The sequence below is a fragment of the Nerophis lumbriciformis genome, linkage group LG11 (genome assembly GCF_033978685.3).
Source record: "Nerophis lumbriciformis linkage group LG11, RoL_Nlum_v2.1, whole genome shotgun sequence".
Lineage (NCBI taxonomy): Eukaryota > Metazoa > Chordata > Actinopteri > Syngnathiformes > Syngnathidae > Nerophis > Nerophis lumbriciformis.
In genome coordinates this window covers 24,782,980-24,795,870 of record NC_084558.2, presented here as the reverse complement: position 1 = coordinate 24,795,870, position 12,891 = coordinate 24,782,980, and the positions used below count along the sequence as shown (strand labels likewise).

Genomic DNA, 12,891 nt, shown 5'->3' with positions numbered 1-12,891 from the left:
GGAAATCCAAGCTCACTTCTCTATGACAATATTTACTTTTCCTGGCTCTACATCTTTTTTTCCCTTCCAAACACATTGCTCCTTTTCTCTTTTAAGCTGCAGGTGGATTAGCTGCCCTCCTAATGGCACAAGCATTTGTTCCAAATATTCTACTAAACAAATAAAATATAAGTTTTATTAATTTGTAATAGTTATTGATCACAGTTGGTGCAATTTATAGCCCCCTTTTGTGGGTGTTATTTGTCTTAAAATTACTTGTAATAATTACTGTAATGTAAAGGTGTGACTATGCATTAAAAAAAAAAAAAAAAACTTTAATTAAAAAAATTAAAACAAAATTAAACCAAAAAAAGCACAAAATCAACTTAAAACATTACTGTATTACTGTACCGTTACTGTATTTTTTATTTTTCTTAAATCTACAGTTCACAATAAACCATTTTGACCGATCATATTTAAATACAGAAGGAGTTTGAGAGTTTTTTGCATTTTCTTTTACAAAGAGATTTTTAGAAATTAAATGTTTGATAGGTATTGTTGTATTATACTTATATTTTTGCACAATGATGATGTATTGCTTCATATAATTCAAAATCAAAAGCAGTATAATAGTTTGACCTTTGACCTCTCCCCATGTTTAAAAAAAAAAATCCAAATGAATAGGGTTATTATTGCATTGCCATTGAAAATAAATTATAATTTAACATTAAATATTTGGCATATTTTTTGGTTGGTATATGTGAAAAATATAGCCAAGTCATAATAATACATAATAATATTAATAATCATTTATTTTTTAAAGCACTTCTCAAAAACTCAAATACGCTTTACATGGAAAATAAATTGTGTAGGTAATAGTGAATATAAAAAAATAAAACCAAACAAAAAAACAACAGGAAACAGAACCAACGCATATAGTTAAGAATAAATCAATATGCACTGTATATATTATCAAATACACAAGTTTACCGTGACATCTCCCCCCTCTTCAGATCTTCATCACGGTCAACTGCCTCAGCACGGACTTCTCGTCGCAGAAGGGTGTCAAGGGTCTTCCTCTGATGATCCAGATCGACACGTACAGCTACAACAACCGCAGCAACAAGCCGCTGCACAGAGCCTACTCGCAGATCAAGGTTTTCTGTGATAAGGCAAGTCATCCCTGACCTGCAGTGCATAGATCCATGCACGATCAATGTACAGTATTGGCATATCTATTGGAGGGGGTTGATTAATAGTCCCAAACCAATACTTTTGTCCATAAAGTGTAAGTATGTAAGTGTGTAAGTGTAAGGTTGAGTATGCATAAACCAGAGCTTTGGCATAAACATAACAAGTGCTCCCTCTAGCGGTGATACTGCACAATGTATTTGCACTCGCATTACTTACTCAATTTTCATTTACACCTTTTTTTCTCTCTTTCTCAGGGAGCTGAGCGCAAGATAAGAGACGAGGAAAGAAAACTGCTGCGCAAGAAGTCGAAAGGTCTGACAGCCCCTTTTTTTTAAGTTAATTTAGCTCAATTCAGCATCACGTATAAGCTATTTATTGATTAATATGACATGCTTGATCATTTCATTTCCCAGGTAAAGATGGAGGTGTGATAACAGTCCCCAAAAAGTCAGACGTAACATATTTCAAGATTATGACTGACCTGGAAGCACAGCCCGTCCTCTTCATCCCTGATGTCCACTTTGGCAACCTGCAGAGGGCCGGACAGGTACACATGATAATGAAAATAATAATAATAATAAAAATACAGCAGTTAAAATACTATTTAAAAATTTGAAATCACAAAAAATATTATACGTACATTTAATAATAATAAAAAATGTGTTAAAAACAGAAAGTCAAAGTAATTTAAAAGAAAGGGTTTTCAGTAAAATAGCATAAAAATTAAAGACACATGCGAAATCAAAATAAAAGACAATAGTTGTATTAAAATTAAAGACACATTTAAAATCAAAATAAGACAATAGTTGTCTTTTATTTGGTTAGGAACCATATTACATGGCCCGCTTTCCCCCATTAAGAAAAATAAATAAATAAATAATGAACTACCAAATTTACTGGTCATATTTTTACTATGCATACACAATTTTACATATTTTCGGGTGATTTATTTAAATCCCTTTTTGCTTTATTTACAATTGATGAATTTATTTATGTCAGTAATTTCAAGAGTTAATACAGATCAAGGAAAAATAGAGTAAATATGAATAGCTTTTCTTTGTGCTCTTAACTTGTTGTTGTTGTTGTTTTAAGGTGTTCACCTTCAACGCAGAGGAGATTGAGCGAGAAGGGTGAGTGTGCGCCCAAACAGGAAGTGTCATTTACATCAAACAAATAGCAGCTATGCAAAAAGCGGCATACACGCAAATGCTACCAAATTGAGCAATTATACAATTTGTCTTCTTTTAATACATACTATATCTTCTTTCTCAGGAGCGTGCTGGTGAAGAGGATGTTCAGGCCGTCGGATGAAGACTTGTGTCCGTCGCCACAGAAACAGATCAAGGAGGAGACGCACAAGCGAGGTACAAGAGAGACAGATGGGAGTACCCAACGCTCAATAGCCACTTCATTAGGCACACCTGCACTATTATCTCATTAGATCCAATGCAAGAATTCACTTTAAAAACTGGCCATTTTAAGGATATTCACTTCATACTAATTGTAGTTTGCAGTAGGGCTGCACAATTAATCATCAGGTTATTTATAATTACTGTATTTTCCGGACCATAAGGTGTACCGGATTATAAAGCGCACTGCCGATGAATGATGTATATTTATATATAAGGCACACTGGATTATATGGCGCATTAAAGGAGTCATATTAGTATTATTTTTTTCTAAATGTAAAACACTTCTTTGTTGTCTACATTACATGTAATGGTGTTTATTTGGTCAAAATGTTGCATAGATGATGTTTTACAGATCATCTTCAAGCCGCTTTCTGACAGTCGCTTCCCGATGCGCCGTTTTGTGGGTGGTCTTATTTTCGTGGCTCACTTTCGGCAGCGTCTTCTCCCTGTCATCTTTGTTGTAGCGGTGTAGCGTGCAAGGACAGGAGTGGAAGAAGCGTCAAAAGATGGAGCTAACTGTTTTAATGACATTCAGACTTTACTTAAATCAATAACGGAGCAGCATCTCCTCATCCGTAAACAACAACGATGTGTCCCGTGAAAAACCGTCCGACCGGAACTCTAATAACTAAAGTTCCTTGGGTGAATAATGTAAACTCACTACACCGGTTTGTTTTAGCGCTTTCATGGTGAGTTTACTGACAGATATAAGTAAGAACTTTACACTACTTTATATTAGAAATGGCAACAGCGGAAGATGAATTCCCCTTACAAGAAAATAAAGAAAAAGAAGAAGCTTATCGACTATGGCTTTTGCATAATATTGCGAATCAAAACGCCAGATAAGGTCTTACTTTATACACACACATTAATAATACTCCTATGTTGAAGCACATCAAACGGTGCAGCCTACTACACATGTTGCTTATGTTTGACTGCCATCTACTGGTCACACTTATCATGTACCAAATGAAATTGCTTCAAGATGGGAAAGCTCAACCAAACTTATTCCTTACATTAGGCACACCGGGTTATAAGGCGCACTGTCGAGTTTTAAGGGAAAAAAAGGATTTTCAGTGCGCCTTATAGTCCAGAAAATACGGTAGTGTGATAACGTATCCGCAAGTGGCAGAGTTTTTTTTTTCTCTGTCGTCACCGGCATTTGGGTGACAAACATGTTCGCCAATCAGAATTGTTGAGCCTCGCGTTTGTCTCTCGCTTTAAACAGGGAGAAAGAGGCTTCACTCTGTGCATCGTGCTCAGCGCCTGAGCGTGTTTATTTTACAGTAGAATTATTTGAACACAGTGAGCCCTCTTCTCAGTCATTCACAATATTGATGGGCGTAGAGCAGGGCGCCGGCTTGACACACACAGGAAGCACGACCGACAGAGAGCCTCGCAACTTAACTCGCCAGTAACAAGTTCCCCAAGTAACAAAATTAGGAGGAAGAAATATGATTTTAAAGCCAAATGTCTCATTGTGGAAATATTTCAGCTTTAAATCGGATGAGCAATATTAGCCATCAACACGGACGGACAAGCGAGAATGCCGTGATCACGTGATGCCAATAAACAAAATTACTATGTCCAACCATTTTCAAAAAAACTTTTATTCAGTGAAATTTTGCCATATACAGTCCAGAAATTCAATTCAACACTAGTCAAATTCACCCCCCCAAGTAACCCACAATTATAATATATATTCACATTTAAATTAATAAACTAGGGGAAAAAAACATGCATGATTCAAGTAAGTACAGGCAAACATTGACATGAAGGCACACACAACTGCACTCCTCCATCCATCCCATCCATCCATCTTCTTCCGCTTATCCGAGGTCGGGTCGCGAGGGCAGCAGCTTAAGCAGGGAAGCCCAGACTTCCCTCTCCCCAGCCACTTCGTCCTGCTCTTCCCAACGTGTCCTGGGTCTTCCCCGTGGCCTCCTATCGGTCGGACGTGCCCTAAACACTTCCCTAGGGAGGCGTTCGGGTGGCATCCTGACCAGATACCCGAACCACCTCATCTGGCTCCTCTCGATGTGGAGGAGCAGCGGCTTTACTTTGAGCTCCCCCCGGATGGCAGAGCTTCTCACCATATCTCTAAGGGAGAGCCCCGCCACCCGGAGGAGGAAACTAATTTTGGCCGCTTGTACCTGTGATCTTGTCCTTTCGGTCATACCCCAAAGCTCTTGACCATAGGTGAGGATGGGAACGTAGATCGACCAGTAAATTGAGAGCTTTGCCTTCCGGCTCAGCTCCTTCTTCACCACAACGGCTCGATACAGCGTCCGCATTACTGAAGACGCCGCACCGATCCACCTGTAGATCTCACGATTCACTCTTGCCCCACTCGTGAACAAGACTCCGAGGTACTTGAACTCCTCCACTTGGAGAAGACTCTCCTCCGCAACCCGGAGATGGCACTCCAACCTTTTCAACAATCAGACAGTCTGATACCCCATACTCTCTAAGCACTCCCCACAGGACTTCCCGGGGGACAAGGTCGAATGCCTTCTCCAATTCCACAAAGCACATGTAGACTGGTTGGGCAAACTCTCATGCACCCTCAAGGACCCTGCCGAGAGTATAGAGCTGGTCCACAGTTCCACGACCAGGACGAAAACCACACTGTTCCTCCTGAATCCGAGGTTCGACTATCCGGCATAACCTCCTCTCCAGTACACCTAAATAGACCTTACCGGGAAGGCTGAGGAGTGTGATCCCACGATATTTAGAACGCACCCTCCGGTTCCCCTTCTTAAAGAGAGGAACCACCAACCCGGTCTGCCAATCCAGAGGTACCGCCCCCGATGTCCACGCAATGCTGCAGAGTCTTGTCAACCAAGACAGCCCCATAGCATCCAGAGCCTTAAGGAACTCCGGGCAGATCTCATCTACCCCCGGGGCCTTGCCACCGAGGAGCTTTTTAACTACCTCAGCAACCTCAGCCCCAGAAATAGGAGAGCCCACCACAGATGCCCCAGGCACTGCTTCCTCATAGGAAGACGTGTTGGTGGGATTGAGGAGGTCTTCGAAGTATTTCTTCCACCGATCCACAACATCCGCAGTCGAGGTCAGCAGAACACCATCCTCACCATACACAGTGTTGATAGTGCACTGCTTCCCCTTCCTGGGGCGGGGGATGGTGATCCAGACTCGCTTCAAAGCCGTCCGGAAGTCGTTTTCCATGGCTTCCCCGAACTCCTCCCATGTCCGAGTTTTTGCCTCCGCGACTGCTGAAGCCGCACACCGCTTGGCCTGTCGGTACCTGTCCGCTGCCTCAGGAGTCCTATGTGCTAAAAGAACCCGATAGGACTCCTTCTTCAGCTTGACGGCATCCCTCACCGCCGGTGTCCACCAACGGGTTCTAGGATTACCGCCACGACAGGCATAAACTACCTTGCGGCCACAGCTCCAATCAGCCGCCTCGACAATAGAGGTGCGGAACATGGTCCACTCGGACTCAATGTCCAGCACCTCCCTCATGACATGCTCAAAGTTCTTCCGGAGGTGGGAATTGAAACCCTCTCTGACAGGAGACTCTGCCAGACGTTCCCAGCAAACCCTCACAATGCGTTTGGGCCTGCCAGGTCTGTCCGGCATCCTCCCCCACCATGGCAGCCAACTCACCACCAGGTGGTGATCGGTAGAAAGCTCCGCCCCTCTCTTCAACCGAGTGTCCAAAACATGAGGCCGCAAATCCGATGACACAACTACAAAGTCGATCATGGAACTGCGGCCTCGGGTGTCCTGGTGCCAAGTGTACATATGGACACCCTTATGTTTGAACATAAGCTAGCTTCTGTAGCCGAGGATCGGACCGCCAAGTGCCCTGCCTTCGGCTGCTGCCCAGCTCACATTGCACCCGACCTCTATGGCCCCTGCTATGGGTGGTGAGCCCATTGGAGGGGGGGACCCACGTTGCCTCTTCAGGCTGTGCCCGGCCGGGCCCCATGGGGACAGGCTCGGCCACCAGGCGCTCGCCATCGTGCCCCACCTCCGGGCCTGGCTCCAGAGGGGGGCCCCGGTGACCCGCGTCCGGGCGAGGGAAATCTGGGTCCTTTGTTTTTATTCTTCATGGAGGTCTTCGAGCTGCTTTTTGTCTGATCCCTCACCTAGGACCTGTTTGTCTTGGGAGACCCTACCATGGGGCATGATAGCCCTCGGACAACATAGCTCCTAGGATCATTGGGACACGCAAACTCCTCTACCACGGTAAAGTGGCAGCTCCGAGAGGACACTCCTGAGTGTCCCTAACACGGTGCAGCAACACACAAAAGCAGACAAAAGGCTCATCAATCATCTACCCTTTACTTACACTTCAATCGGGGTTAAATTTGAGATCAGTCTCCTTTACATGTTTTAGGAAACCACCCCATACTTCCTGAAACTTCACAGAACAACTGTTCAATATCAGCCTAATTTTCTCCAGTTTGAGAAAATAAAGAATATCTCTAATCCAGCGGGTGTGGCGGATGGGGCTGCAGCCTTCCAATTTAGCACAATGAATCTTCTAGCCAACAAAGTAGTAAATGGGGGCAAGCCCGGCCATATGTCATATGTACAGTATGTGTATATATACTGTATATATATTTATATATATATATGTATGTGTATATATGTACATATATATATACATATGTATGTATATATATATATGTATGTGTGTATATATATATATATATATATATATATATATATATATATATATGTATGTGTATATATATATATATATATATATATATATATATATATATATATATATATATATAATTACTTTGCATGTTGTCGGCTTTTAGCCCAATGCGGCCCCCCTAGTATGTTCTATACTATAATTATAAAACAGCCCTGCACATCACAATGGCGGCTACAGTTTCGATGTTAAAAGATAATAAAAATTATAAGAAAACGCGTGGCGGGCTGGATTGAACATTTTAACGGGCCGTATTTTGCCCAGGTCTGCTGTAGACAAAAGATCTGAGTCTGTCTGCATAAAACCAAATATTTTTAAATGAGATTATTACATATTGTGTCCAACGTGTGGCACCTTGAAACAAGAATATGTTGATTGACAGTCTAAAGGTAACACGCTATCCTTCACTTGTTATTTTCAGTTTTTATGCATTTTTATGTATAAAATATAAAAATTGCAAATCGAATCGCAATCACAATTTTGGTGGGAATAATCGCAATTAGGTTTTTTTCTCCAAAAATTGCAGTGGTGTGTAATACAAAAACAGTGCCAATAATTTTACAGCAATTAGTTTTTTGCTGGGCAGCACGGTGGAAGAGGGGTTAGTGCATCTGCCTCACAATACGAAGGTCCTGAGTCATCTTGGGTTCAATCCCGGGCTCGGGATCTTTCTGTGTGGAGTTTGCATGTTCTCCCCTTGACTGCGTGGGTTCCCTCCGGGTACTCCGGCTTCCTCCCACCTCCAAAGACATGCACCTGGGGATAAGTTGATTGGCAACACTAAATTGGCCCTAGTGTGTAAATGTGAGTGTGAATGTTGTCTGTCTATCTGTGTTGGCCCTGCGATGAGGTGGCGACTTGTCCAGGGTGTACCCCGCCTTCCGCCCGATTGTAGCTGAGATAGGCTCCAGCGCCCCCCGCGACCCCAAAAGGGAATAAGCGGTAGGAAATGGATGGATGGATGGATGGATAGTTTTTTGCTATCAGTAGCCATAATAACTTTATGTAAAACATGATGTGGTGATGGAACAAATGCTTACAGTAGAGATTATAAGCATTTCTGGGTTAAGTGTTTTGCTGTTTTGAATTTGAGTTTGAGTTTGTGTTTATTTCGAACATGCAAGCATACAACATGATGCATCACAATTTCCAGTTTCTCTATTCAACTTGTTCGAAGATGAGTAGGAAGAAGCAGAGCTTATTTAATCCTACCCCTTTTCCTTTACCTAGCAGTTGCTAAAACTTTTGTTCACTCCCTGTTCTCAATTTATTCACAATATACTCCATAAGTAATAACAATAACAATAACAATAAATAAACAATCATTAGTGAAGTAAGTTATATTTCATATGGTGAGATGAGTAAGATTATCTAGAAAATGAATGGATGGATGAAATAAATTCTCAATGTTTATCATGGTTCTTCTTCTTTGTACTTTGTAAACACTTTAAGTTTGAAGAGTTTCTTGAAGTCGATCATATTAGTACATTGTTTGATTGCTTTACTTAATCCATTCCATAATTTAATTCCACATACTGATATACTGAAGGTCTTAAGTGTTGTACGTACGTACAAATGTTTTAAATTACATTTTTCTCTAAGATTATATTTCTCCTCTTTTGTTGAAAAGAATTGTAAGTAGCAGGTTATAGTTTGCTTTGTGTATAATTTTAGCTGTTTGCAAATTCACTATGTCGTGGGATTTCAGTATTTTCGATTCAATGAATGAAGGGTTTGTATGTTCTCTATATCCAACATTATGTATTATTCTAACTAATCTTTTTTGTAATACAGTTAATGAATGAAGAGTATTTTTGTAGTTATTTCCCCATATTTCTGCACAAAAACTCAGATATGGTAACACGAGCGAGCAGAAGAGAATATAGAGTGATTTTTGGTATAGATTCTAAACATGTTTTGCTTTTGTTTTAGGTTTTTTTTGTTTTGAAGAATTGAACAGGGGGCCGCAGGTTGCTTCCTACAGAGCTTAGGACAAATAAAAACATATTGGCCATAAAAGTGTACTGCACGGGTCATTTAATTCCCCTACATTTTTTTAGCATCTTTTTAATGTGAATTTGACCCTTTTTAGCGACATAAAAAGGGTCACACAATTAAAACAGCTCTGAGTATGATGCAGTGCACTTTTAATAATTAAAGTTAAAGTACCCATGATTGTCACACACACACTAGGTGTGGTGAAATTATTCTCTGCATTTGACCCATCACCCTTGATCACCCTCTGGGAGGTGAGGGGAGCAGTGAGCAGCAGTGGTGGCCACGCCCGGGAATGATTTTTGGTGATTTTACCCCCAATTCCAACCCTTGATGCTGAGTGCCAAGCAGGGAGGTAATGGGTCCCATTTTTATAGTCTTTGGTATGACTCGGCCGGGGTTTGAACTCACAAAACTACCTATCTCAGGGCGGACACTCTAACTAATGAGCATATTGTTGAAATAACGCTTCTCTGATAGTGTCGATCAAAGCCGATTGTGCAGGTGTACCTAATATTGTTGCCAGTATATACAATATCACACCTCCCTCTCCTTGCAGTGTTGTTGTACGTCCGCAAAGAGACAGACGAGGTGTTTGACGCGTTGATGCTCAAGTCTCCAACACTCCACGGCCTCATGGATGCGGTGAGTGGCGGCCTGTGTCGCTTAAAACCGGACAACAAGGACGAGTCAGCATGTTATCTTCTTATATTTTTAGATATCGGAGAAATACGGAGTGGTGGCCGAAAAGATCGCCAAAGTGTACAAGAAAAGCAAAAAAGGGTGAGAGGGGATATACTGTAAACAACTTTCTCTTAAGTGTCTTTTTAATGTGAGAAGTTAACACGTTCCTGTTCCAGCATCCTGGTCAACATGGACGACAACATCATTGAGCATTATTCCAACGAGGACACCTTCATCCTGCACATGGAGAGCCACGCCGACGCCTACAAGGTGACGCTGACGGAGATATGACAGCGGGGAAAAAGGGGCAACCTCTTCCAGTAATATCCATAAAGACTGCCGGTGATTGGCTGACACTGTGCTCTGGTGGGGAACTGTTACATTGGTCCTGAAAGGCAGAAATAACAAAGCACAGATTCACGGATCCACTCCATTTCCACTCCTTTTGTTTTGACTGTATAAATTGTGTTATTGTGTACATACTTGATTTGTATTGCCCATCAGGAGTGAGAGGATGCCTGATGAAAACTGTCTTTGCAATAGTTTGAACTCATTCCTAATTATCAGCTTAGTTTGTATGTCTGCCTTTATATTTGTTTGGTTTTATAGCTGTTTTATTATTTATTGATGCTTTGCAGTATATCCATCGATTTCAAGTTCTTCACATTTCAGTGACTTAACAGGAAGTCAACGTCCACAAGAGCCTTCCTGTGAAAAAAAAAAAAAAAAAAGCTTTTGTATTGCAGATTTGACCATACACGTCACCACCAGTATTGGCAATTAACTCCATGAATACTTTTAACCATCTTTTAATGGCACTCACTTTTTTCCTGGATCTTATGACCTAATAATAAACAGTGCAATGGGTAAAAAAAAAAAAAAACTAAACGCTTACATTATTGCACTTACACTATCTGATCTCAGGAAGAAAAAGAACGTCAGGATGTTTACTCTGCTTCGTGTATGTGTGCACTGGTTTTAAAGATACCTTGACTTAAGAGTGCCCCAACTTGAGAGTGTTTTGAGACAAGAGCTGTTTCTTGGCTAATTGTTACGCTGTAAGTTGCGAGCAAAGATTTGAGTTACGAGGCCACAGTGAACTTCGTAAGATCCCCGCAAAACATCCGGTCTTACTCACGAGCTTTAGGGATTTAACGGTAAACGCTGTAATGATAACCCGCTGTAAAATTCCTGACGGTTAGAATACATAAAAAATGTTAATTACAGAAAAACCGTCATTTATTAATGCTTTTAGGCAACACTGCTTACTTCTTGGATACAGAGTCAGGGCACCGCTGGCGCATGTGCTCAACGGCACCAATTTTGTCAAGAGGAGTGGTCAAAAATTCAACCAGAAGCTTGCCAGAAGCTTGTGGATGGCTACCAAAAGTGCCTTATTGCAGTGAAACTTGCCAAGGGACATGCAACCCAATATTAACATTGCTGGATGTATACTTTTGACCTAGCAGATTTGGTCACATTTTCAGTAGACCCATAAAAAATTCATAAAAGAACCAAAGTTCATGAATGTTTTTTGTGACCAACAAGTATGTGCTCCAATCACTCTATCACAAAAAAAAATAAGGGTTGTAGAAATTAGAAACTGAAGACAGCCATGACATTATGTTATTTACAAGTGTATGTAAACTTTTGACCACGACTGTATCCATCTATATTCATGCACACACTGCAAGGTTACGCCACTTCCTGTTTACTTTTTATTTTGTTTACAAAACTATTTTTGCATGCAAACATTACATTACAATCAAAATAAATCAGTGCAAAAACTGCTGCACTTTCAGTGGTCCATCCGAAACCTGTACACTTTTGTTTTTGTCTGTATTCCCAGCAGTCCACCAAATCATTTGTTGCTGGTTGTTCCACCCCAGAACCTTTTAGTTTTGACCAGTACACCAAATATAGTTTGTTTCTTCTTAAATTTAGAGGGAGCTAATTTGCTTCAAATAAAATGTAATTTGTGGGACTTGTTTTAACTGCACCAATACTAATTAGAATTGCTCTGTATTATATTATGTCTATTTTTCCTAACATTGTCTTAGCCGCTGCTCCTCAAACAATACACCCATAGTCCATACATGCCTGGATCAGTGCCCTATAAATGCCCAACGACTGTTTAGCTGCTCCCCAGTTGTAGCTTGAAACTGACCTCATGAGATTCAATACCTTCTTGTCCCGATTTTATTGATATGTGTCTTCCAGACACATTTTTCATCAAACCACAGTCCAAAATATTTAAATTATTTATATCTCTTAATGTTTTGTCCATATATTATCAGGTTGACGTCACAGATCTTGCGTTTCTTTGTTATACTCATGAAGCATGTCTTGCATACAGACATTTTAAAACCCTACATATATGACCAGTCTTCCACTTTATCAATTGCATCCTGCATAGATCTTACAATTTGTCATCATCTTCATATAGTGATGATCTCTGCCCACATTCACAAAGATGTAATTTAACATTATATTAAACAGTATTGGACTAATTGAGCTACCTCGTGGGATTCCATTTGAAATGCTGTACTCCTCTCTCCCACTTTGACTCGAAATGTATCCAGTTATATGATCTCCCCTTCATGCCCATCTTTTCTAGTTTAATAAGCAGACCTTCTGTCCACATTGAGTCGTATGCTTTCTCTATGTCAAAATAAACTAATATCATTGCTTGTTTATTGTTAACTGCCTTCTCCGCTACATTACTAACTTTAATAAGTGCACCTGTTGACTTTCCTTTTCTAAAGCCACTTTGACAAGGGTCAAGCAATCCTTTCTGTTATATAGATAATATGACAACTTGTTTACAATTACTTTTTCCATCCATTTAGCTAGATGAGAAGTTGGTGGTCTTCAGTTCCAATAACATCAATGCTAGCTATGTTTTGTCATCTCATCAAATTGAACGCAGGCTGT

General features: G+C 40.7%; 1 protein-coding gene across 3 annotated transcripts in view; it reads left to right on the top strand.

The window, feature by feature from the left end:
* grhl2b (grainyhead-like transcription factor 2b) overlaps positions 1-12,494 on the top strand; it is a 38,220-nt gene extending 25,726 nt beyond the window's left edge. For 2 of the 3 annotated variants that reach the window (XM_072914103.1, XM_072914104.1), the window contains exons 9-16: positions 993-1,151; positions 1,428-1,485; positions 1,587-1,720; positions 2,266-2,303; positions 2,446-2,537; positions 9,833-9,918; positions 9,992-10,056; positions 10,134-12,494. In XM_072914103.1, coding sequence (XP_072770204.1) covers positions 993-1,151; positions 1,428-1,485; positions 1,587-1,720; positions 2,266-2,303; positions 2,446-2,537; positions 9,833-9,918; positions 9,992-10,056; positions 10,134-10,248 — 747 coding nt within the window. In that variant the 3' untranslated portion in view covers positions 10,249-12,494. Of the gene's footprint in view, positions 1-992; positions 1,156-1,427; positions 1,486-1,586; positions 1,721-2,265; positions 2,304-2,445; positions 2,538-9,832; positions 9,919-9,991; positions 10,057-10,133 lie in introns of all 3 variants that reach the window. The other variant, XM_061967013.2, reaches the window with a different exon arrangement.
* Positions 12,495-12,891: the final 397 nt, after the last annotated feature.